Source organism: Streptopelia decaocto (genome assembly GCF_964273445.1).
Source record: "Streptopelia decaocto genome assembly, chromosome: 2".
Lineage (NCBI taxonomy): Eukaryota > Metazoa > Chordata > Aves > Columbiformes > Columbidae > Streptopelia > Streptopelia decaocto.
This window is the reverse complement of record NC_138655.1, coordinates 64,912,421-64,939,183: the sequence shown is the minus strand read 5'-3', so window position 1 is coordinate 64,939,183 and position 26,763 is coordinate 64,912,421. Positions and strand designations below refer to the sequence as shown.

Here is a 26,763-nt window from a genome sequence, read left to right as displayed (position 1 = left end):
AATTTCCTGAAGAGCTAGGAATAGGGTCATATCGTTATCTAGGGTTATCCTTGCAGTTCTGGCAATTTTCTTTTTAATAAACAAGTATGGATAACTCCATAGGACTCCATAGGACAATAAATGCTCTCCTTTATCTTACGTCTAGGTTTCAAAGGACAACAAATGCTGTCCTTTATCTGATGTCTAGGTGTCAAAACTGTGCAAAAGACGCTTTGTGCAAAACATGTCAGAAATCTTTCCAAAGACAGACAAGGATACAAAGTTCTTGGTCTAACAAGATAAAAAAGCCAAAGACAAGTTTACAGAGTTGTATTGTCTTTGAGTTAAGCAGTCAAAACCAAGTCGTCAGTTCTGACCAGGAAACTAACTAGTTACATTAGAAGGGTTCATTAGTCCAGACCCTACATAGAGCTTGTAGGCTCACGGGTAGCGCTGCACTGAGTAACCCCAGTTCTGCACCAGAGCCACTTTGCACCTTGGAAGTTTGGATCACAGCCAGGAGAGCTCTGCTCCGTTTCCACAATTTTGCATAGACAAGCCTGCAGAACAATCAGCTGCATCAAATACATACATCCACATCAGATGAGTAAGCATTTGCAGATCAACCCTTCATGAATACAGGTTACAAACTAATGTGAGGAAGCAAGTTTAGCCCGTACCAAACCAGAACAAAAACTCACGAACAAAAAAAATAACAACAACAACAAACCCTCTCGAACAACAACAAGACAAACCACTTTTATCACTTTTATTCCTTTGAAATGACTTTTGCCTTCTTCTTGCTAGATCATGGATGGTCTGCTTTAGCACCAAGGCTTTGTAAAACCAGATACACTCGATAGCTCTCTGAAATCGGCCCGTGTGGCAGGTACAGAATACAAATCACTGCAAGGCATGAGGAGCTTGCTTTTTTTTCTTTTCCCTCCCCTTCGCTGGCTGCTGAGAGAAAAGCTGATGGAGCTTAGTTTGAGACAGCTCACCAAGCCCTCCCAGATGCGATGAAGAAGGCGAATCGTGATTTCAACACTCCCGGAGGAGTGAGCGGCTCCCTGGCTGACTCTCCCCCGCCTCCCCCACCTCCCTACCGGGACCACCCGTTCCCAGTTTTCCGTTGGCCGGTTACCGGCCCGGACTCCTGTTTTCTGGGGGCCACCCGAAGCCCGTAGTCTGGCTTCCCCACTCGGGCAGGGACGCTCCAGCCGCCCCACCTGCCTCGGGCAGCAGCCACGGAGGAACTCTGGGTGGGAAGCAGTGACGGCGGGGACCGCTCCGTGTTTTCTTCCCCCACCGGCCCCGGGGTGGGTGTGAGGGGAGGCGGGAACGGGGTGAACACAAGGGGAACGGGCGGCGGCCGGGAGCCGCCGGGGCAGAGGGCGGCGAAACGGGCTCTTGTGCCTTTAAATCCCGTCCCGAGGGGCGTGGAAGGGGCCGCGAGGGGGGCTGAGCGCGCGCGCGCGGCATCGCCTGGCGCCCCGGGAAGGCAGCGGTGCCCCGGCGGGGGGGAGGGGCGCGGCGGGAGGCGGGGAGGGGGCGGTGCGCAGCGGTGGGGCCGCCGTGCCAGCGGCGGGAGCGGAGTTGTCCGAGAAGGGAGCACGGGTGGCCGTGGGCGGCATTGCCCGTCGGTTCCCCCGCCATGGCCACGTCCCCGTGCAGCAGCAGCGGCGTCTCCTCGTCGTCCTCGTCGGGGCTGGGGGCGGACGCGGGGCTGGAGATCCGCACGCGCTCCGTGGAGCAGACGCTCGTGCCGTTGGTGTCGCAGGTAGAAATACCGCGCGCGAGCCTGACTCACCCCCTAACCCCCTTCTCCGCTCCCCCCGCCACCCCCGAGGGCTCCCGAGTCCCTCCTGGGCAGCCCGTTCGCGCCAGGGGCCCGCGTCCCCCTTCCCGCCCGGGATGGAGTTCGGCCGCCGAAGTTTCCGCGCTCGGGTCGCGGCGCTTCGTAGCCCCTTCTCTCTCTTTCTACCCGGCTGCTCGGGCCAGGCCGGCTTCTTTCAGCCGCGCCCCCTCCCTCGCATCCCGGGCCCGAGGTCCCCGCCAGTCGGCGCGCCGAGGTGCGGGGGCGGGATCCCGCTGCCGGAGCGGAGCCGCGGAGGAGATGCTGCCCGCACGTCCCTCCCCGAGGAAGAAAACCCCGAAGTTCCCCGCAAGGTCGCGGTGCCGTTGCGTAACGCCCGTGGGACGACGGCGCCTGCGGTGCCGTCGGCGGTTTGAGCTCCGGGATGCCGCGGTCTGGGGCGGCGGGAACCATTCCCCCCGGCGGGGGGGGCTGCACCGCCGCCCGAATTCCGCCGGCTGACCGAGTCTCTAGCCTGGTGGTTTTCCGCATGAGAGGATTCTCCTTTTCTCACAGTTTGGTGCTGGTGAGAGCGATCGGCTTTCAGGGGATTTGGCGAAGCTTTGTGTTTTCGCGGTCCAGCCCGAGCGTTGCGTTGATTGGAGAGCTCTTATCGCACCCGAGGGTAGTACCCGAATTTTAAGAAGTTAAATAATACGCAAACTGTGTCTTGGTGACCTCTTAGCGTGTCCCACACAGCGCTAAATGACCTTAAAAAATAAAACTCAGACTTTCAAGCAGTATGTTAAATAACTATAAGCTAACCACTTCGGTGTCGGTATATATATATATATATATTTTTTTTTTAGTACTTTAGTTAAAAATTCGAGTTTGAAATACCAAAGAAAATTTTTCTTTATTGAAAAATAATGTATGAAAGCAGCACAGTTCTTGCTGGATAAGATTATTGTACTTAGAGCACTGATTATTAACGTTAGCAAGTCAAAACCTATCTGTACAAAATCTTTAGACAATGTGTTAACAGCTGTAGAAAAATAACTAATCCTGGTGAGGTCAAGTTACATATGTATCATCATAGCTCATCTGGAAACAAACTGTTGTAAGCCTTGTTTTGCATTTGTACAGCTGGGCGGCAAGAAAGGCTTGTGATGGGTAATTGTGGTTCTGTACTTATTGTGGTAATTTGTTTTTCTCTGTTTGAAGAAATCTCAGTCAGCTCGAAGAAGCCGGTGGAAGGGATTAAACCACTTGTTCCAATGCAAAGTAAAACTAAAGTTCAATGCATTTTCTTCTCCTGAAACAATTGAGAGAGGTGAAATATGGAGGTGGCTTTTAAGAAGCTTAAGAACAAATAGAAACTCCTCCAGTTGCAAAGGCTGAATTTAATTTCGTATTTTAAATTCTTACTTTTAACCGATTTCTGTGAAGATGAGCACATTCTTCTTCTTCTGGTATACTCCTTAATAACAGTAGTCGTATTTCTCTGTGGATTCATTGCACATGTAATATGTCATGTATAATTTTTCATTGACCACAAAACCTATAACTGTGTCTTCCAGAAGTGCTAAGCATCTCTCACTTATACGGTCTTTGAGCATTTCTGAAGGCTCAGAGCATACAGTTTTCCAGGTAAAGTGCTCCAGATGAGCTTGTTCCCTTGAATTGTGAGTGCTGAGCACTGTTCAGATTCAGGCCAAAGTTGCTGATGGTATCAGCAGTAGTTTCCTACACTTGCCCAATAAAATGCCCCACTTACTGTGGTGGTTTGTCAGTTCTATCTGTACTGTTTCATGTGATGGTTCAGTAGAGGTCTCACTGCCTTGCTTTGGTTGGGTATTTATGCAGAAAGGGTGTTATAGAGTACGTAAATCTCAGAATTTGTTTTTATATTCTGCATAAACTATTTATCAGCAGTAATGCTCAGGAATCTGTTTTTCTGCTTGTACGAAATACACAAAGGGATTTGTTCTTGCTGTGAAGTTAACGTCACAATTTATTCTTTTGTTAAAAGCTGAGAAGTGCTATGTGATACCCATATACCACTGAAAAAAAAAGGTCAGAATGTTGCTACTGCTTTTCATTACTTATTTGAAGCAAAAAGGAAACAAAAGGTGCCCTGTCAGACAAACTCACTTTCAGTCCTTCTTACAGAGCTAAATCTACTTCCTTCAAGAAAAAAAAAAAAAAAGGCTGAATTGATTTTTATTTAAATTCATGTACCATATAGTGCATTGTCCTAATTGATGTATAATACTGTAAATGTGTGTTTGATTGCTTGCTCTTACTCAACAAATGTGAGTGTTCATTTTTTTTTTGTTTGTTTGTTTGGGTTTTTTTTAATTGTACTTTGAAGTCTGATTTTTCTTATGGACTATATAGTATCAGAGTATATTTGCTGCCAGCAGTGTTGTAAGATTCCTGTTTTCCCAGCAGGAAAAATTACCCTCAGAGTCATTACTGGATAAGTTTATTAATAAATTTGTTTTTAAAACTTAACTATTTATGGACTTGATCTAGGTCTTCATTTTCTCTAGATCTATTCAGATCCAAATGTGGCCTTTTACTAATAGTGCCTCAAATGACAAAAGAAGACTGCAGATTTAAGTTGCAGTATTAAGCATATTGCAAACACTCTTTTTCAGTATCTACATATCTGTACAGTGAAGAGAATCATTCTACAGTATTGTGCAAAGCATGTGTTATCCAGTGCCGAAAATATGGCTTTTGGGGTCAAACCCCACAATTTTCTTCAGAACAAGTAGAATTCTCTTTTCTTGGATAGATGTCTTTAGTTCAGTATTCCACGTATAAATAGAACAGCATTCTCTAAAATCCAGACATCTCCTTCACTGCTGCTACCCATTTCCAGTCTAATTATGTTGGGTTTTATTTTTTTATGGAAAGTTTTTTGGCAACACAAGCCAGGAAGGGTGTTTAAAGTGGTCAGTGCTGACTCATTTAATAACAAGTCATTTAAACAGTTGAGGAAAGGCAAAGACTGGGAAAAAGCACTTTCCAGGATGTGGCTCCACCAGCGACTTCCTCAGCTGCCATTATGTACCTGTTTGCTAGTCTGGCAGCAGCTGGGTATCTTCAGAGCTGTAGGAGGCTGTTTGTCTGGATCTGTTCTAAGGGAGCACTCAGAGAAAACTGCAGAATAGGTTTTTGTCAACTGTTGCAGTCAGGTTCTTAGGAAAAGTTTGCTGGGAGGTAACTTTGAGCTCTGCCTGTGAATGTTCCTGAAAGAATTAAATAGTTTTTCATGGCTGAAGGTGACTTATCCTCCAGCATCCTGAGTGTAGACCTGTGGGATTACAGCTCCCTGTTCTACCTTCAGAAAGCCTGTTTAGTCATAGGCACTTTGGAGAATGATTGTGTGTCCACAGGTTGCTGAAGATGTTTTTCCAACTTTGTTACAGGAGATCTTGTAAAAGGTTATTGAATTGGCTTCACGTATATAGTCAAAATAAAGCTTAAATAGCAACAAAAAGCCATGATACCAATGTTTTTGAATTTCGTTACTGCCAGTCTTTGATTCTGAGTAAGTTAACAGTGGTATATGCCTTCATATGGATAAAACAAACGTGTTCATTACTATGGTCTTGTTTCCTTGCTTGCTCTGAAGACAGCTGAAATAATTCTCGTTTTGATAAACCTTGTATAAGTTATATAACGTTACATAATGTTCTGCCAGTATTCTGTTTTTCCAGAAGTTTCTGGAGTTATGAGTTAGAACCCAAAGAAGAACCACCAGCTGATGTTTTCCCATTTGTGTGAAAAGCTTGCTGATGTAGTTTTCAGACTGAAGGTGTGACTTTAGAGTAGCCATACTGGATCAAGCTGGAGTTCCATGTATAATCAGTGACCTTTTATCTATTTTTTTTGGTCAGTTACCAATGGCTTCCCTCAGGGACTGATACAGGGGACGATGTTGTTTAACATCATTATTAATGATTTGAATGTTGGGATGATGGGCTGGCAGGTTCAACAGACATGTGAACTCCCCCAGAGCAAGTTGGGGGTTGTCTGATATGCTAGAGGACAGAGCTGCCAGACAGAGGGACAGGCTGGAAAGATGGTCTGACAGGAAGTTTCTGAAGTCCAACAAAGGCAATAATACCCATTAAACCCCATAAAACCCCATCTGGGGCAGGATAACACCAGGCAACAGTACAGGCTGGATCAGCTGCCTGGAGAGAACTTTTGTGGGGAAAGACACAATGGTCCTGGTGGCTAAAGAGCTGACCAGGAGTTCAGTGATGGCCAGCTGCAAACTGGGTTGTTAGCAGAAGTGTAACCAGCAGGCTGCAGAAATGGTTCTTCCCTTCTGGTTGGCACTCGTGAGACAGCATCTGGAGTATCATGTCCAGTCTGGGGCTCCCCTGAAAAAGGGAAAGCACTGACATAGTGGAGCATGTGATGTAAGGGAAGAGGTTGAAGGAAGCGGGTTCATTCCATCTCAAGAAGAGAGGTGTAATGGTCAGCTAGGACCTAACTTTCATACAGGAAGCTAGGATGGTACTTGCCCATCTGTACCACTTTAATCTGCAGTGATTTTTTTTTTGTCTGACATTTTGTTGCCTGGTCAGTATAGCAAAATGTTTCTGCAATTCTGTAGTGAGACCTTACCTTTACTGTCCTGAATAACTTGGGATCACCAGCAAATTTTCATCATTTTATTACCTGCTTATCTCTCCTTCTTTATGATTGTGTAGAATAATCCATGTCCCAGCATAGGTTTCTGTGAAACTTCGTTGGTTATCTCCCTCTATTAAAGTAAGCAGTCATTTACTTCCTGCATTTCTTCATCTTCCTTCTCATCATTCTGTCTCTTAATTAGTTAAATATTCATACAAAGTGCCTTCTTCCATTTTTTTTTTTTTTCAGAAACTTGTCTAGTGTCCTTTGCAAGCTTTAATACAGACTTTGTTTCCTAGTTTTCTTTCAGCAGAGTGCCTCCTTATCTGTGTAATCGGTGATCTCTACAGAAAAATGTGGTTGTTTTGTGAGACAAGAATTCCTTTAATAAGCACCATGTTGAGTCTTTGCCAGTACATCATATTTATTTGGGTGTCCACTAGTTGTGTTCTTCCTCGGTTTTTGCACTGATTTGCCATGTACAAGTGTCAGGCAAACTCCATGCCTCAACTATCGATCTAGTTTTAAGCACGAGATTGCATGAGAAAATTGATATAATCCTTTGTATGTTTGAGTGCCTTGATATCTTGCTGAATAACATCTAATGTTGGCAAGTTGTTACGGTTCATTTTCTCTAATATTTTCATAGCCTCTTCTGCAGTTGCTTCGATTCCACACGGATTTGCCGAGTATATCACATAGATACATTTTTGGAGTAGGGATCGCTTAATTTCTTTTGTAGTTGAGCATGGATAAGAATAGCTGCTCTGCTCTGTTCTTATTTTCTGTCGAAGGGATGTACAAAGCCATGTTAAGGAAGTAACTGAGTATAGCAGGGTTATAGCTTCTGAAGAAATGGACTGCAGTAGCTGGTAAGTTACTGTACGTTTAGTGGAACTGATGTTATTCTCCATTGAACTAAACAAGCATGTTGTATCAGAGAGATTTAAGAGAATTGTAAGACTGTAGACACGGAGTTCAGTATGCTAATGTTCTATCATGCAGGCCTTTGAATTTTGTCTGTAGGCTAGCAGTGTCTTTAGGGAAGCTATTTTGTAGTCTCATTGGCTTGGAAGTCCTTAGTTCAGTAGTGACTACTAGGTTGCTCGTGTTGTACCCAGTAGCAGCAGAACTCTGAACAGGACCTCACATTCAGTTCTTCAGTATACTTGTAGATGTTGACCTTAGTATGTCTCCTTACTGAAGGATGTTTCGTCTGAATGTAGTGAAGGAGCTTCAAAAGACTTATTTTTTGAGGGGGATGTATGCATGTGTGATGCCAGTGCTGGCCAAAACCTGTGCAAGAGGTTTATATATAAGTGACATACATACACATGGTATCTTTCAATGAGTGCTCATTTCTTCTAAGCTTAATAGCTGCAAAACTAGTATTCTTGGGATTTACTCTGTCATGGCTTTGTTATAATGTTTCTTTCTTTGTTTTGCTAACAGCTTTAAAGCGGAGACTCCTATATTTAGAGCACTGTTAGACTTCTGACTTGATGTCACTAGCTTTTTATTCTTGGAAGTCTACAAAAACTGAGGGGGGAAAAACCCACCATGTTTCCCCTATCTGTTTTTCTTCCACATCATACATCAGTCTTGTATATTAACTAATGTTTGAATGTCTGTAATTGTAGTATTGTATTGCATTGCAGTACACACTACATACAAGTTGTTGTGAATCAAATATGTTCTCTCTTTCTCCCTTAGAGACTAAATAGAAGTGTCTCATCTACTCTCTGGACAGTGTTCATAACATTAAACATATGCATAGTCTCATTCCCTTCCTGAACTTCAGCGTTCAGTTCAGGCTCTCATCTATTTCAACTTACTTGAATTTCCCATGCAGCAGATGCATTGAGAGATTTGTACCAGCAAGTCCCTTGTCTGTCTTTTTTCAATAGGCATTTTTTGATACCTTTAGGTCTTTCCCACTTCTCAGGTGCTAAAGGGTTCATACGTTGCTGGCTGTTCTTGCTCCAGTATGGTGCCAGGGCGTGCTCTTTGCCCCTTATGGCTCTTTCTGGAGGATGGGAAAATTCCTTTTTGGACAAAGTAGGGTAATCCATATTAGTCTTAAACTCATTGCTTTCTTCAGTGCATCTGGGGGAAAAAAATCTAAGTGCACTCCTTTTAAAATGATTTTTGAGTACTATTCTTCAGTACTTTTAAAATTATGCAAATTTGCAAGCTTTGTGAAGCTGTTTCTCCCCTTTTCTGGGATTTTCTTCTTTGTGAATTAATTTGGTACTCACTTCAGGCTTGAGACTTGGTATTGCTATTGAGTAATAAAATTATGGATTACAGTGTAGAGACTTGCATTGTAAGTTGTATCGAGTGAAGCAAAGCTGCTGCTAAACTCTTTTTAGGTTATGTCCTGTACCACAGAGAAACTGTGCCGGGGTGCAGAGTCATATGGATTAACTCTGCTGTCGAGTCTGGAAGCATATGTTGTGCTGCCTGTGTGCAGAGTTGCACCTCATTAGTTTCAATTAGTCACTAACTCACTGACTCTTCCCTTTGGTTCCACAGGTTCTGTGGGTTAAGTTGTGCTTTGTATTACAGACCTTCTGCTTGATACGCATTATTTTTCTGGAAAAGGAAGATTGCAGCAGCTCAACAGCTTGGCCTACACTAGGTACTCTGTGCCCCTGAAGGAGCCTGATTCTTTATCTTTGATTTATGCGGTAAAGTTAGTCTTACGAGTTTGTTATCTGGCTGTAGATAATGTGATTAGTTCAGTCACAGTATCAGTTATATCTCTGATGTGGTTGCAGGTTTCCCTTTACTGAGGCTAGTTTTTAATTGACAGTTATTTAGTCATTGAAGTTAGGTTGTTATGAAACAGCAAAAGGGAAATAGCTAATCATTTACAGCTGTGATTTTTAAGGTATGCTGGGGAGCGCAGAAGTACATTAGAATATTCTAAATCGGTAAATGAAATTCTTTTGTTATATTAAAAATCAATGATGTTAACCTCACTAACGATATTCTGCTTTACAAGAAAAATGATATATGAACATTTTATTGCATGAGCAACAGCACTACCATGAAATAGCTGTTATTTCAGGTTTTTTGAAGTATCTGGTGGAGTTTTTTTGTGAACCTTTGGATAATGAAATTGGTTTTGAGTTGGCTCCTGTTTTGTAATGTTCAGTACGATAGTCTTTGATGTGATAAATGAGTCCAGGTAACACTTCAGGAAGCTGAAGTAAGATACTGACATAGCTGAAAATCAATTGATCTTTTCCAATGGAATCCTGTCTTTCAAATTTATGATACGTGATTAATGACTTTTCTATGGATTAAACAATTTTTTGTAGTTCTCCAGCTGAATGAGTATTAAATCAGAACTGCCTCACAGTGATCCTGCAGAAAAAGAACTAGAGCAGCTTTCTTGCTATTCAGCATTGTTAACAGATGGTTTTATACAGATTACGTAGGGAAATCCCCAAAGGGGGAATTATGATTTAATGATTGCAAACAACTCTGATTGTAGTTTAGTAAAACTGCTGTATGGTACTATGAGCCTATGGCTTCTGTGTGCATTTATGTGTATTAATTCATTGATAAAGCATAAATCTTGCTAAATGATAATTTTTGCTCATTGAGTTTTATTGCATTCCATCAGTAGCCTTGTTTAAAACTAGTGAAGTAATTGAGTAGTGATACAGACTCTAGTGCCAACTGGTAACGGTTAATCTACTCTAGATACTGTATGGGATGATTTCTTGGTTTTATACATAAAAGGAATTCTCAAATGGTAAGATAACTCATGAACACAAGTTACAAAAACATCATGTATGAGCAAATCCTAAGGTTCTTTCAGATGTATATGGACAAATAAAAATTATGCTGTTACTTTTGCCTCGGAGACATTTTTGTATTGACTTTTCGTATTAAGTGCAATGAATGTAAATACAACCTCACAAATCATGTATTTTCAATTAACAATAAAATTGTGCTGTAGTAATGTAATGGTTTAAACGTGGAGGGTTTTTTTGTTGTTGGTTTGTTTTTGTTGTTTTTGTTTGTTGGATTTTTTTTTTTTAAGTTTGGGTGTGTGTTTGTTGTTTTGTTTGTTTCTTTTATTCACAGATGTCAAAATTGTTTAGAATGGTAATATAGTCCAGAGTTGCAAGTGCTTAACATGTAGGAGTTAGACCAACGTATGGAATGTTCCCTTTTAATTATCAAAGATTCTGTATTGTATTTCAGTGTTACATTTAAATATTATTAAATTTTTCAACTGAGTTTTTGTTGCCCTTGAGCACTTGAAGGAAGCAAGCTGAACAACATACAGGCTCTTTAACATAAACAAGATAATGGTTCCTGGATTATATGAAGTTGCTGTTTCTTTTACACTCCCCTAGGTGGATAGTAGTTGGATTTGCATAGCCTTTTCCAGACCACACTGTACTTCTCTATTAATCCCTAGGGCAAGTATGTGCTTTTTGAGATGAAATCCCAGGTGTTGCTCTGAATTGAGGTGGTATGTCAGAAAGCTGCAAAGGAAGCCTTCTCTAAAAAAAGCTGGAGGAACCCTCCTGTCTGCAACACGAAGTGCAAGATGAATTAGAATGGCTGGTAATTTTGCCAGTGATGCTGCCTGTTTATGGGACCAACAAACAACTTCTTTTGCATCTTCAGGAGTGTGTCCTGGTTTAAACAGAAAGAATTCTCAATTGCAGGTGGTATCAGTGTGTTGTCCCTGTTACATCCTTTATTACAATATTGGAATTTTTACTTGCACAACAGTAACTTTTTTTTTTTTTCAATAAGCAGCTCAGAGTTTGCTCGAGCATAGTTTGCACAAGCTATACATTACGTACATTAACAAAGGAAAGCCACAATAATTATTTGCCATTCAGTGTCTGGTTTTGGGGTTATCTGATCATGTTAGTAAATTGAGTTATTTCTGAGACTTGCATCTCTCTGGTGCTGAAACATGTCTACATCTGTTTTGACCACATCTGAAAATACACATTAAACAATGAATTTCCCTCTGAGTTGGTTTTGTTTACTTAGACTTGCTTATGCCCAGGATTTTTAGGTGCAGAATGAAAACGAGTAATAACTTTGTTTATGAAATCTACCTATTCGGGTATGAAGATACTGAACTGGAGGGCAACAGGAGAGAACACACCTAAAACCAATTATTTGGGCTGTTTATTCATGTTGACTTTTTCTAGTGAGATAGTTGCAGGTTTCAGGAAACTTAAGGACAGCAGTTGAGTTAGAAGGCCAGTTCACAATGAAAAGTGCAGTAAAGGCCTTTTTTTTTGTTGCATTTTATGATAGGGAAACATATTTTCTAATGTTCAGTGTACTTGTTGATGAACAAATCATATAATCAGAAAAGTTTAAATTTGGCTTTCAATTTGACAAATTATTTTGGCCAGTTTGTGTCAAGTTGCTCAAAGGTGCAAATTTCAGTCTGTAAGCTTCCATTCATCTTTTCAAAAAGAGAAGGAAACTTGAACTTAAATTGTCTGCAGATGAATTTTTTTCCCATTGACACTGATTTCTATAGAAATTCTGAAAATACCTTTTTGGGAGGGAAGATTGGGCAGTCTTCTGACTTGTCAGGCATGTGACAATACAAGTAAGCAAGTGGTCAAGCCTCACTGAGCATTCTCCAGTGATCCTTCTTCTCTTTCACGTGTGGAAAAAAGAAGGGAGGATGGCAAGAGTGCAGATCAGTTTTTGTGTACTTTTCTGCTTTGTGTCTGCAGATCACTGGGGATCTCTGATTTTAAGGAGTCTGAAAAATAAACATTAAATAGTGTATTTCTACTCTACCATAGTGTTACTTTAGTAATGTTATTAAAGTAATTCAAATAACCACATAACGTCTAAGAGTCCATAGGTCGCATGAACTATTCAGCCATATTCATCCCTTTTGTTTGTTTGTTTCTTTGGCATTCCTTTTCACAACAACTTACAAAAAGGGTTGGAAATTATTTAATCCCACTGAAAAAAAGAAAAAATCTGAAGTTTCTAGAGTATTAATTACTTCGAAAAAAACCCCAAACACACACAAAAAAACGCAACACAAAACCAACACACAAGTCCCTCCCCACCCCCCTGAAAAAAAAGAAAAGCCATGATAGAGAAAATAAATTGGTGTTATCAAAATACTACACTTCAGTTGAACAAGTTCATCTCTATCACATTTTGGATAATCATTTTCTCTGTGGTGTTTGGTTTGGATCTTGAAACGTAAAGGGCCCTTAGTTTTCTAGGAATGCATTCAGCACAAAGGGTATTCACTACTTATAGCACAGTCTTGCTGTGAGTTGAATCCTTTTGATCTCTTAACAATTCCAAGAATGTGTAAGGAGTACACAGCAATAGTACTAGTAATCTGAGGTGTGTATTAGAATTTGAAGTTGTGTACTCTGTCTTTCCTGGCAAACTTTACAAAGAGAACTGAAGTAGGTTTTGAAGCCTAGATCTGAAGGAGGTGAAGAAGCTGTTCTCACCCCTTCCAGATAATATTATCTACCTGTTGAAGCTGTTGAGCTTGTGAGAAGTGCACAATTAAATGTTGTGGTGTTTTAAAATGAAATTTATGATTTGCATATAACCAAAAATCTGGTTCTAGCTGCAAATAGCTAGTGTCTCCTTTGCTTGTTTTATTCTCATGCTTTCTTCTAGGGACCCATGTTTGGGTACTGTAGGAGATACTAGGTTAGGTACACCAGTGATCTGATTTGGTAGGGCTGTTCTTGCATTGATTGTCAGCTTCTACGTGTCACTGCGGGTCCTGGATTGTACCTTCTTCCTTTTCAGAGGAGGCTTATCAGTTTATTAGACACTACCTGTGAAAGATTGCCTGAGGCTCCTCTAAGCATGTTGGCATTTGCCTGCAGATAAGTGAGCCAGCTTACAGGTTGTTAATGTAGTTTATTTAATTTGCTTCCCTAAAGGCTTTATGGAAGATGTGTACAAAAGCATCAAGAAGATGCTTATAAAACCCCTTTAGGTAAAGATACAACAGTCTCAATACCACAAGTGTAATAGAACTCAGCAGTCTCAGACATGCAGCATATTTGTACTGCCCTTCTAGACACCAGTGCATTGGCAATATGAGTAAAATATATACAAATGGGGTAGCAGGATCATACCACTTCTTGAAAGCTGTTTTTTTACAGAAGTAGTAATTCAAGGTCCTGAATGATGCGTTGAGGTCTGTGCGATTTCTGCAAAAAGAGCTTGGTTGCCCCTTTTGAATAAGAATGGGCAGATGAAACTGTCATGATTCAAGTGTCCGTAAAGCAGAGGCAGCTGTCTCACATAACATTTTCAGGATAAGTAGAATATGGATTCTTACAGTTAACTAGTGCATTAGTAGTTAACACAGTTGCATTTCATTGCCTTTGAAAACTTCCAAAGTTGAGTTTATACAAAGTTTTTTGTAGGATTTTCCTACAAAGTGAGAATTAAGTGGGGAAGATAGTGTTTTCCAATTCTAAAAATTGTCACATTAGCCAGACTTCTAAAAATACTGTAGTGCTTGAAATTGTAGAAGATGCTTATTTAGACTGCCATTAATGCTTGGACAGACGTCTAATCTTAACAGACTTCGGATTTTTAGGGTAGGTAGGCAGGTAGTCTGTGTTCACTTCTCGAGATCCCAAAGGCTCTTGTCTCATGTGATGAGAAGTCTATGTGACAGTTCTGCTTGTGGCCCTTATGGACTGGATGTCAAATATCAGGTGCTGCTTCTGTGCTCTCTCAAATGTGTGGTGGTCTTCTGTAGCAGATCTGGGTCTTGGAACAATGGGTGCTGCTGTCTGGCTAAATGAGTCTGAAGACCCATTTGTCCTTAGGTAGTACACAAGACCTAATGAGACAGTACCTGAAATATAATATTAGAAATTTCCCCCTACTCTCTGCCCCCAAACTGAAGATGAACTAATAAAAGTATAAGCACCATGAGAAAGGCTTTTTTCACCAAGTTTTCTGTATGTCCTAACCAGTGGAACTAAATTTCCTTTACAGCATGCTTCCATTGTAGGGGTTTCTAGCTTCTTCTCTAGTATGTAGTGCTATTGCATTTTCTCAGCAAAGGCCTTCCATTCCTGGTATTATTATTTATTTTTTCAGAAAGTAATTTTCTACCATTATACAATTAATGGAAAGTAGAAAGCAGAAAATACACAAAATGGAAGAGGAGCTATTACTTTTAAGGATGCTACAGCACTATAGCTAATCCTTGTTGCACAGAAAACAACTTGAATCTTTCTAGCAAGATAAGTAATTTTTGTGAAGCAATAAAACATACTACTCTTGAGAGTCTAAATCATCCTGTGTACATTGTGGGTACTTACTAGAGGGAGGGAAGGGTGCATGGATAGACTATCTTCCAACATGACTTCTCAGTTTAACTCTTGTGTTTGTAGTAGTGACTGTGAAATAGCTACGTTTCCGCTGCTTTTATTTATAGCTGTCTATAAATACTTCCTGAAACTCAATCTCTTTAAGTGTCATTTAATTCTGTCATGCAAGACTTAATTACACTGATAATAAATAGACATTAGAATATTTTTAGCTAAGCATGCTGTCATGATGCTTCCTGTGCATGAAGCTTATAACAACTTAAATGTCAGTATCTGAAGGCCCTCAAAAAGCTCTGAAAATAGCTGCTCAAAACCTGCTACAACTAAGCATGTTTCCTTAAATATGAAGTACATCTTGTTACGTTATGACTATATATGTTAGTTTCGGTAAAGTACCTGAGAAAAGGCAGTTTTTCTGGGGCTGGTTGTAACAAGTGACAAAACATTGTAACTGACAATTTCTTGAGACTGCACACTCCTTAAACTGATTGTCTCAAATCTCAGCTAGGCATTCCATGGAAATAGTGTAAGAGCCCACATTAAACAGAGCATGAGGACCATCAAAAGGACTGTTTCCTTTCTAGGACCTGATCAGTAAATCCTTAAGTAAACAGCACGTAACGTATTTATCTTGTTCAAAGAGACTTGCCGGTAATATTTTCAGCTGATAGCTCCTGCCCAAAGACCACGGATGTTAGTGACTGGGTGATACACGATCAGAATACAACAGATTAAATATCTGGGAGGTGTTAAGCTTAAATAAGATCTTAGATAATGTTCTTGGAGTCACCAGGGTTTCCTACTTTAAAAAACAAAACAAAACAAAACACACCAAAAAACAACTGAAACACCGCAGTAACAGTTCTGGTCTGGTTGCAACTGGATGGGCTCCAGGGGAAAAGCAATTCTCTGTAATTTAATATATCCTTAAACACTGCAAGTTTTCACTAATTCAGTTTTTTACAGGCTCTTATGGTATCTTTGGATAAAGGTGGTTCATTGCTGGGCATAAAGTTCTTTGTTAGCTTTCTTGTGGATCTTTGCCTTTCTCCATTTAACTTGTCTGATTCTGTATCTTTGTTTTAAATGTTCCTTAAAAGTCGGGAACAGAAACTTTGCTTATTCTTTAGTTTAGAAGCCTAGCTTACTGGCCTTTTAATGCTCATTGCATTATTCATATCCTGAAGCAAATGGTATTGTATGCCTCACCCCAACACCCTTCCAATTGTACTGCTTAGGGATTATTTATTTTTTTTCACTGTGGTCTGAACTGGTTAAATAATGTTTGTGCTGGTTATTAACATCACAATTCCCTTGAATTTCTCACTTAACATACAAATGAAATTCATCTCCTTGCTCAGTTAAGTTCTTGCTTGTTGGTTTTTTAACTTTCATTATTAATTACAAGCTTGATTAAGTGTTGTAAAAGAACTGAAACTGCAGTTGCTATTACCTCTGATTTTTCATAACTTTATTTTAAATGGAGGATATAGTTAAGTTTACGCCTGTCACTCTTAACACTTCATGAAGGAAAGAGAATGGTATTGCTCAGAATTACACATTCTCCCTGTTTGCACAGCAATGCTTTCTGCAGGTGGCAGGTTATGAGAAGCCCATCTGTATCGGAAGAACTTTATTAATGCCTTGGACACTATTAAGTATCTTACATTTGGTGTATGTCTAACTCATGTTTCTAGAACCAAAGACAGCCCTTTTTCCGTTAGCTGATCTATATTAAATCATAGAATCATTTTGGTTGGAAGAGACCCTCAGGATCAAGTCCAACCATAACCTAACTCTAGCACTAAACGATGTCCCTAAGAACCTCATCTAAACACCTTTTAAACACCTCCAGGGATGGTGACTCCACCATTTCCCTGGGCAGCCTGTTCCAATGCCTGACAACCCTTTCCGTGAAGAATTTTTTCCTAATATAAAATCTAAACCTTCCTTGGCACAACTGGAGGCCATTTCCTCTTGTCCTGTCACTTGCTACTTGGGAGAAGAGCCCAACCCCCTCCATGCTACAGCCTCCTTTCAGGTAGTTGTAGACAGTGATAAGGTCTCCCCTCAGCCTCCTTTTCTCCAGGATAAGCAGCCCCAGTTCCCTCAGCTGCTCCTCATCAGACTTGTGCTCCAGACCCCTCCCTAGCTTCGTTGCCCTTCTCTATCTTTCTCTGTCTCTTTTATCATGACTTACCTACTCCTATGTCCAGGGCTGTTTGTTACTTACTTTTTTTGTTTGTTTTTTACCTTTTTACTATATTAGTACAGGCTGTATTTTCTACATCTACTGCCATAGTATTGATCACACTTGAAGTGGGTGTTATATGAAGCTGTTTGTCTTATGTTTCCAATTTCTTGACAAACTTCTGTTTTAGTTCTTGCACAATGTTTGTTTCTAACTGGCAATCTATAAAGTTTTTGACTTCTGTGGAAAAAAATAATGGAGCTCCATAAGATTCCCTCCATTCTAATGTTAAGATAGTTGCTGTAGTGGCTCTAATTAGCCAGTCTGAGAAGAAATTATATTACCCAGCTGAGAGTTCATTATTTGAGGAGGTATTTGCAAAGCCTGAGCTGCTGTGTATAGCCATAGGTTTTTAAACTCAGTTGAATCTAAATATAGAAGCTACTCCAGTGGGTGTATAGAGTAGATCATTAAATCATAGTATGATTTGGATTAAAAGCGACCTTTAAAGACCATCTAGTCCAACCTCCATGCTATGGACAGGGATGTCTTTCACTAGATCTGGTTACTCAGAGCCCTGTCCAGTCTGGTCTTGAAAACTTCAGGGATGGAACATCCACAACCTCTCAGGGTAGCCTGTTCCAGTGCCTCACCACCTTTATTGTGAGATATTTTCTCCTTATGTCTAATCTAAATCTACACTGTTTTTAGTTTAAAGCCATTGTCTGCTGTTCTGTCACTACAAGCCTTGGTAGAAAGTCTTCGTCTTTTTTATAAGCCCCCGTTACATATTGAAAGGCTGCAGTCAGGTCTCCCTGTAGCCTTCTCTGAGCTCAACAACCCCAACTCTCTCAGCCTGTCCTCAGAGCAGAGGTGTTGCATCCCTCTGATCATTTTCGTGGCCTCCTCTGGCCCCTCTCCAACAGGTCCATGTCTGTTCTGTACTGAGGGCTCCAGAGCTGGATGCAGGACTTCAGATGGAGTCTCACCAGAGCAGAGCAGAGGGGCAGGATCACCTCCCTCAACCTGCTGGCCATGTTCCTTTTGATGCAGCTCAGGGTACAGTTGGCTTTCTGAGCTGTGAGCACACATTGCTGGCTGCTGTCCAATTTTTCATCCAGCAGCACCCCCAAGTCCTTTTCAGCAGGGGTGTTCTGAATCCCTTAATCCCCCAGTCTGCATTGATACTGGGGATTGTCCCAACCCAGGTGCAGGACCTTGCATTTGGCCTTGCTGAACCTCATGGGGTTAAGATGATACTGGTGAGGTCATAAGGTTAGATGACTGCAGATGGGCCTGCAAAAAGAGCCGCTGATTCTTGCTTCACCTTATGTGGGGGGGTAAAAGAGGTGTCCTTTTCTACAAAACTGGTGACCCTCTCTGAAGAGAGTCCTAGAGAAGTGATAAAATTGTAAACTTTAGCTATATCTCAAATGAAAATGTTTCTGAAAATGTTATGTAAGACCTTATTAAAGCAACTTCAACTGTGACATCTTTGAGATTTTTATCATTTGTGTACATCTACAGTAACATACGGCATTAAAATTCCATTGATGATTTTTAAAATAAGATGAGATTCCTTTTGCTCTGCAGTGTTAGTTGCATATACATTTCTCAGGGTTATGCAGAACATGTTGAAACTTCTACTGGTATAAAATGCTGTGGGAGGTAAACTTGCAGCCAGGACATGCATCCAACTTGTCTTCTGTTTGTCTTAGGCTAGTGTTATTGTCTGTGTTTTTCAGAAGTCTGTAACTGTATGAATGTAATATTAGTGCTTTGTTTGCATAGCATTAAATTGCAGTTTGCTTAAAAACCAGTTGAGGAAACAAAGTTGTGACCCTCTATCAAATGGGTTTTCTTCAGTGTTTGGTCTAATGCTCTCTGTAGGCTTGCTGCCTGTGACTAGTCAAGAATTCACCAGCTGTGATGGCTAGAGTAGCTGCTGTCAGGTGTTTGGTATTTTGGTATATCCGAAGTGTTTACAATGCAAGAATTCAGGAGAGTTGCATACTACAGCTGTTTTTAATATCCATTTGATATTAATTGGAATTTCCACTGAAGTGATGGCAGTTGTCTAGAATGAACCTGAAGGTGTTCAGATGTTTCCTTAGTTTAGTCTTTAACAGGACTCTGTTTTCATCTTATGATTTTATTTTCACTGGATGGGCAGCAGGAGTTCGTAGGCTTTGGGGTTGAAGTTTGGTGAACTGGGGGACTCATACAGGGACAAATGAAGTATTGGCTTTTTCCATTGTGGAGAGTTTAATACTGCAAACTTGACCAAACCAGCTCCTGGCATTCAAAACCAGCTCCAGTAAGCTGTTAAAAAACACCATTACTTTTTCCCTAGAAATAAGACTCAGTGATATCTGAAGGGTAAGCCATGGGCATTGATCAAATGCTTAAGTGGAACAGTTCCTGCACTGTTTCCTGCTCTTTCCTTGGATCTCATGTGAGCATTACAGGTACAGCTTCTATGCTCTTGTTCTACTGTAGGCTTGACCGGTAGGAGAATGAATGAGTGGATTGTGATTTATGATGTTCTGAGGAATGGATGAAGACATCTGTGATTAAGCTAATACAGCTGAGGTGTTCAGACATTTGAGTAATTCATGTAATTCTGAAATTCTATCAGCAGACCTCTTTGAGCCCCTGGGGATTGGCTCACAGTGCAGTTCTGTGGGTATTTTAAACCACACTCCTGCGGAAAGCAGCACTTCTGCCCATCCTTCTCTCTCCAGTCTGTGCCTTTTCCCTTTGGCCACCAGAACTATTCCTACAGCTGTGCAGTGAACTGGATTGGGCAATTGATTATGAGAAAAACTAAACTAACAAACATCACCTTCTTCACAACTTTGGTTTAACTCACATCAGATGAATTCATTGCGAAAAAGAAAGAGATGGAGGCAGGGACAGGTGGGACTATCTTTGGCAACATCTATGACTTTTATGCTGGTTTAGCATGTTCAGAACTAGAATTTGAATTCTGTCCTGCATCTTGCTAGAAAGTTATTGTGATACCAAGAATCTAAAGCTTCTACAGTGTTTGTAATGTAGTTTGTAATTAGGTAATTCTGAGTGGCAGCATTGCACACTGTCTTCATGTTTGTTTGCCTTGGTTGAGGAGCTACTTCTGCTTTACCTTTGTCTTTGGGTGGTTGGTGGTTGTGTTCTGGGCAAATCTTTGGTCTCCTGCAGCCTGCATGACTCCGATGTTGATCTCTGGTTGATGCAATCCAAAAAGAAATGTATAGTGCAATGTAGTACAGGGCAGAAAAGCTGATACCAGGTGTAGAGGTCAGAAGAAGAATATAATCCCAAATTGGTTTGGTTTGGTTTTGTTTTGTTTTGGTGTTTTTTGTTTGTTTTTTTAATTCTAGAAAACACACATAATTGAAGATGTTTAAATTATGAGTACGGTGGATATTTTAATGGAGAGAAGGCTGGAATACTTCAGATTATTTCTAAAAGACAAATGGTTCTTCTTTTTGTGTAAAAACTGCTACTTCTTGTGTTTAAAGTCTGCCTTAATCAGTTGGATAAAACATCTTTTAGAAAGGCTTATTTCAGTAAAAACAGCCAGAGCACCCAAATCATAATTGATGAGTGTGTTTAGTTACCTGGCAGCACAAAAACTTTGTGAGATTTTCGATGCTTGCAAACGCAAAATGGTGCTGATATGTCTGCTGTTGTACTCAACTCTTCCTGTGTCTGTAGTGAGAAAGCCTCTTGAGAGACCTAGGGCAGCTTATTTTAATACTGCAAACAGGAGAAAAAAAAAGAATCCGTCCATGCATTTGAGATGTCAGATAAGTTGAGATCACAGCAGATGAGCAAACTTAATTATACTCCATTTTTTTTTCATTCTCTGAGAAGTTAAATGATGCCTCATGACTCAACACTAAATTTTATTAGTGAAGTACGGTAAAAATCTACTACTGAGTTCAGTTCAAAACTTGCCTTTAATACTAAAGTTAAAATGTCTTCTTCCATACAGTTCTAATAATTAACTCTTCTTGTTTGCAGATAACTACTCTTATTAATCATAAGGATAAACCAAAGCGTTCAGACAAGACTCTGCAAGCAATTCAGCGAGTGGGCCAAGCAGTTAACCTGGCAGTTGGAAGATTTGTTACAGTAGGTGAAGCTATAGCCAATGAAAATCATGAATTGAAAGAGGAAATGAGTGTTGCTTGCATCGAGGCAAGGAGAGCGGGTATGTAGTTACTTGTGAAATTTGTAATCTCTTGTGCTTGTGCCGTTTTTGGCACGCTACTTTTAATATCAGAAGTAATGTAAGAACTTTATTACATGATTGCTTACTCCTCTTGTGCTGGTTCATTCAAGGCCTGATCTGTTACCTGATTTTGTCACTTAAATTGCTGTCATCTTATGAGTAGGGAATGGAATTGTGTGTTAGCTTTGATTTTCACAGGACCTTTTGCCACAAGGAATCATCTGACTGCTCTTTGTCTTACGATGTTACTACAGACAAAGAACAGAGTGATAAGAATACAACTTTAGATTTCATAGCTCTTGAGCTAAAACAGTGGAGTATTTAGAGTAATTTGAGTATTATGCTATTGAGGTCACTGTGTTCTAAATCTAAATGTCTGAATGAAGGTCAGTGTCAACCCATATTTCGTCAAGACTCAGTAAGATGACTCAGATCAGTCATCTAATGACTCCCCTCAGTAGAATGAAAATCATATTGTACTTGTCTTTTTGCTGGATTCAGCCTCTGTTGCAAACCTGCTCTGTGTGTGGATTGAATGTGAAAAATGAATAACTGATGGAGTTGCTTGCTGTCACTCCCTTCTTTCCCCCAGAAGCCTCTATCTAGGCAAATAGTGGGTTACATTCTCTGATACTGAAGGCGAATGTCAGTGTCATGCTAGAAACTACTTTCCTGGATGTTAAATACTGTTCCTTGCATGATACTTCAGCAGCTCGTATTAAAGGCATATTCTTACATGTGCAGTGTAGCCTTCAGGAAGATCACTGGTAGAAGAACAGTCCTTTTGTTGTTAGTGGTGGTGGGGTTTTGTATTTTCTTTCTAATACATTTGAATAATGGGAAATTCTGCTTGAAGCTTTTCCCATTTAAGCAGGTGGAAGTACCTGCAGGTGTGACAGATTTTCTGTGGCTTCAGGGAGACAATCTTGAGCTTTTAGATGTGGAGGCAAATAAATGACCCTTTAACACACTAATTCTTGATAACTGCAGAAAGGAATAGTACTCCAAGACGTAGGTTACTGTACTTAAAATTGATCTGTTAAGGTAAACTGGACTTGTGGGGAAGTGTTTAGGTTTTAACTTTAAATAACTTCAGAAGCTTGAGAAACTTGGTGTCCTAGCCAGTACATTTATTGCTGAATCACTGTGCTGGCCTCAGACCTTGGAGATGCAGTTCATACTATTTTTGTGATTTAAAAAAAAAAAAAGACTTAGAAATTGAGCATGGTATTGTAAGAAATCCTCTGAACATCCCTCAACGAATTGCAATGTTTAGAGAAATGCTGGTGGTAAATGAACATTTTTGTGATTTGAAGGACTACTCTAGATAAACTTCAGCCTGTCCATTCATGGTCGCTCCAGTAAACTTGGCTGCAAACAGAAATGTCCTAATTTGAAAACATTCCACTTGTTATATGAAGCATGTGTTTTCTCTTCAGGGATCCAAGTAAAATGCTGACAAGCCAAAGTTGCCAAAGTTGATGTTGATAACCTCAGCTGCTAGAAGAGCAGCGCAGTCTGGGTCTCTGTTTCTTGACTTGCCGGTTATGCTGTGGTGTAGTGAGTTGACCCGGCTGGACACCAGGTGCCCACCAAAGCTGCTCTGTCACTCCCCTCCTCAGCTGGGCAGGGCAGAGGGAATATGACAAAAGGCTCATGGGCCGAGATGAGAACAGGGAGAGATCACTCACCAATTACCATCATGGGCAAAACAGACTAGACTTGGGGAATATTAATTTATTACCAATCACATCAGAGTAGGATAATGAGAAATAAAAACTAAATCTTAAAACATCTTCCCCCCACCCCTCCCTTTCCCAGGCTCAACTTCACTCCTGATTTTTTCTACCTCCTCCCTGGCAGCAGCACAGGGGGACAGGGAATGGGTGTTGTTGGTCAGTTCATCACATTGTCTCTGCCGCTCCTCCCTCTTCAGGGGGAGGACTCCACACACTCTTCCCCTGCTCCACTGTGGGGTCCCTCCTGCAGTGGACAGTCCTCCACAAACTTCTCCAACGTGAGTCCTTCCCATGAGCTGCAGTTATTCAGAAACTGCTCCAGCATGGATCCCTTCCATGGGGTGCAGTCCTTTAGGAACAGACTGTTCCAGCGTGGGTGCCCCAGAGGATCACAAATTCTGCCAGCAAACCTGCTCCAGCCTGGACTTCTCTCTCTATGGGGCCACAGATCCTGCCAGGAGCCTTCTCCAGTGTGGGCTTCCTGCAGGGTCGCAGCCTCCTTCAGGAATCCCCCTCCTCCAGTGTGGGGTTCTTCATGGAACAAAGGTGAATATCTGCTCCGCTGTGGACCTGCATGGGCTGCAGGAGGACAACTGGCCTCACCATGGTCCGCACCATGGGCTGCAGGGGAATCTCTGCTCTGGCACTTGAAGCACCTCCTGCCCTCCTCCTTAGTGATGTTGGTGTTTGCAGAGGTGTTTCTCTGACATACTCTCACTCCTCTCTTCAGCTGCAGTTCTGCAGGCTTTTTTCCCCTTTTTAACTACATTATCCCATGGGTGCTACCACCATTGCTGATGGGCTCAGCCTTGGGCAGTGGTGGGTCTGTCTTGGAGCCGGCTGGCATTGGGTCTGTGAGACGTGGGGAAAACTTCTGGCAGCTTCTCACAGAAGCCACCCCTGCAGCCCCCCTGCTACCAAAACCTTGCCATGCAAAGACAATACATGTGGCCAAGTGCTTTTTCTCCCTATCAGTCTATCCAGGAGGAGCTCAGAATCTAAAAATAGTCTGCAGTATTTTCTCTCACCAAATGATTGTACTTTTTTACATTGTACGTTTTGTTTCCTGTTATGCAGTAATATGCCTCAATCTAGTAGAGTGAAGATATAGACTGTTTACTTTTCTGTCAAGCCTCATATTTACCTTGACAGGGGTCAGTTATTCTCTTTTAGCTATTGAGATCTATCTAAGACTTACACGGGAAATCCAGTATATCAAATGTGTTTGCTGCTGTTTTTTTGTTTGGTGTTTTTTTTGTGCCAGTATTATCTCTGTGGACTGTTAAGTGTTGGTCAAGGTCAGAGAGTGCTTTGTGCAGAGAAATTCTTATGGGTCAGTGTCCTCTGAATTCAGTCTCAATGCAGTTGCTCAAGTGCTATTTTGGACAACTTCAGTGTTACAAAGCAAGCCCATAAAATCTGGCCCATTATAGCCAAGAATGTTGAGTTGTATAAAATAATCCCATGTTCTGATGCCAAGGTTGCCTTGCTGTTTAAGACGGAGGATGTTGTAGAGCTGTTCATACTTCATTTTAACCAGTAAATTAGATGGTGCCTCAAAAAATAAAGAGAGATTCTGTTAGGCATAGAAGATAGATTTCAACACTAAAGAATTTAGAACATTAAGCATCTCAGTTGCTAAGAAAAGTAGGGAGTCTTTAAATCAATTGCATATCCTGCAGACGCTTTGAAGGATGACAGATGTTGTATCTGTCTCATGTGAAGGGTGTAATCAGTGTTTCAGACTTGTTGTGACTCTTGCCTTGTAATAAACCTTGTAATTTGATTGACTCAAAAGAGAATCATAAAACACTGCAGAGGGCCATGTAGCAGATTTTGCCTAACATTAGTCTTGCACCATGTTAGCGATTATAGTGATAGTATTGTAGTGGAATGCAACTCAAAGCAGCACATTTTTAGGTGCCCATCTGTGTCATTGTTGGTTTGAGGGTTTTTTTTGTTTGTTTGGATTTTTCATTTGTTTGTTTGTTTTTGTTTTGTTTGTGGGTTTTGTTTTGTTTTGTTTTCCTCAAAATGTGGGGAAGACCGGTTCATTTAAAAGAGAAAACACATGTCAAGAATGAGCTAGTGTCATAACATTTTCACTGTTCTCTACCGGTTGACTACAAAGACCTAAAGGAAGACATGGAATAAATTGGAAGCAATAAATAGTGCTCTCCTGGTTTTGCCATGTCTTTTAGTACAGAGAAGGACTAAATTAATGAGGTTGAAAACTAACAATTTAAAATGGATAAATAAAATCACAGAATAACATAATTTGGAAGAGACATTTAACTCCAAGAATGGAGACTCTACAATTTCTTGTACACCTCTTACAGTCTTTGACCACTCTTACAGGGGCAACAGTGTTATCTTTTATCTTGTCCATTGCTATTTGTTCGATCACTGTGCACTGCTGGGATCAGTCTGTGTCTGCCTCCTCCATGCCTGCCCATTAGGTAGGTAGTTACAGACCACAGTAAACTTTTCCATTGGCCTTTTCTTCTTGAAGTGGAACGAACCCGCTTCCTTCAACCTCTCCCCTTATGTCACATGCTCCACTGTGTCAGTGATTTCTCTTGTTCAGGGGAGCCCCAGACTGGACATGATACTCCAGATGCTGTCTCACAAGTGCCAACCAGAAGGGAAGAACCATTTCTGCAGCCTGCTGGTTACACTTCTGCTAACAACCCAGCTTGCAGCTGGCCATCACTGAACTCCTGGTCAGCTCTTTGGCCACCAGGACCATTGTGTCTTTCCCCACAAAAGTTCTCTCCAGGCAGCTGATCCAGCCTGTACTGTTGCCTGGTGTTATCCTGCCCCAGATGCAGGAATGGATATTATTGCCTTTGTTGGACTTCACAACTTCCTGTCAGACCATCTTTCTAGCCTGTCCCTCAGTCTAGCAGCTCTGTCCTCCATCATATCAGACGCTCCCCTATTTGGTGGTGTTCACATGTCTGTTGAACATGCTGGCCCATCATCCAGGGAACAGTTTTGATGCCTTGTATCAGTCTCTGAGGGATGCCACTGGTAATTGACCATCTGGTGGACTTTATACCACATATCACCATCCTGGAGCCCAATGGTCAGGTCCATTTTCTATCTACCTTATTGTTTACTTATCCAGTACATATTTCATTATTTAGTTATAAGGACACTCTGGGAGATCATGTGGGAGGCCTTGCTAATGTTGACATACACAGCATCCATTACTTCTTTTTCTAGAGACAGTGTGATTGCATCACAGAAGGCATTCAGGTCAATAAAGGACTATTCACCCTTGCAGGTTTGTGCTGACTCTTGCCAATTGCCTTTTTCTGCTTCATGTGGTAATGACTTCCAAAATGATTTTAATAATATTCCTGGAGGCTGATGTGAGGCAGACTAGCTCATAATTACCTGAGTTTTTCTTGTTACCCTTTTTGAAGATGGATGTGACAGTTGCCTTTCTGTCATTGGAGACCTCTCACAATTGTTACCGTCTCTCAGACACAACAGCAGAATTATAGTGACACTGAACTGCTCCTTTGACACTCTCAGATGTGTCCCATGGACTTGTGTACGCCCAGCTGGCTTAAATATTCCCTGGTTCAGTCTTTTTACCCTACCAGGTCTTGATCCTCATAGCTTACTCCCAGGGCACCATTCCCACTCCTGTAGTTTCAGATCTGCAGGCAGAGAAGGAAGGCTTTGTTCTTTTGTCAGAAGTCTCAAGTTTCTAGGGCTGTCTGGTGCTTTTGACAGGTGGATATTGCAGCTATTTCTATGTTCTCTGATTACTCTTTGTATTATTAGGTGCTTCACCTGTG

The 26,763-nt window shown here is 41.2% G+C and overlaps 1 protein-coding gene across 1 annotated transcript in view; it reads left to right on the top strand.

The window, feature by feature from the left end:
- Window positions 1–1,553: 1,553 nt before the first annotated feature.
- The window catches only part of CTNNAL1 (catenin alpha like 1), a 57,067-nt gene continuing 31,857 nt past the window's right edge, over window positions 1,554–26,763 (top strand). The window contains exons 1-2 of the mRNA XM_082046386.1: window positions 1,554–1,759; window positions 21,002–21,191. Coding sequence (XP_081902512.1) covers window positions 1,634–1,759; window positions 21,002–21,191 — 316 coding nt within the window. The 5' untranslated portion in view covers window positions 1,554–1,633. The remainder of the gene's footprint in view (window positions 1,760–21,001; window positions 21,192–26,763) is intronic.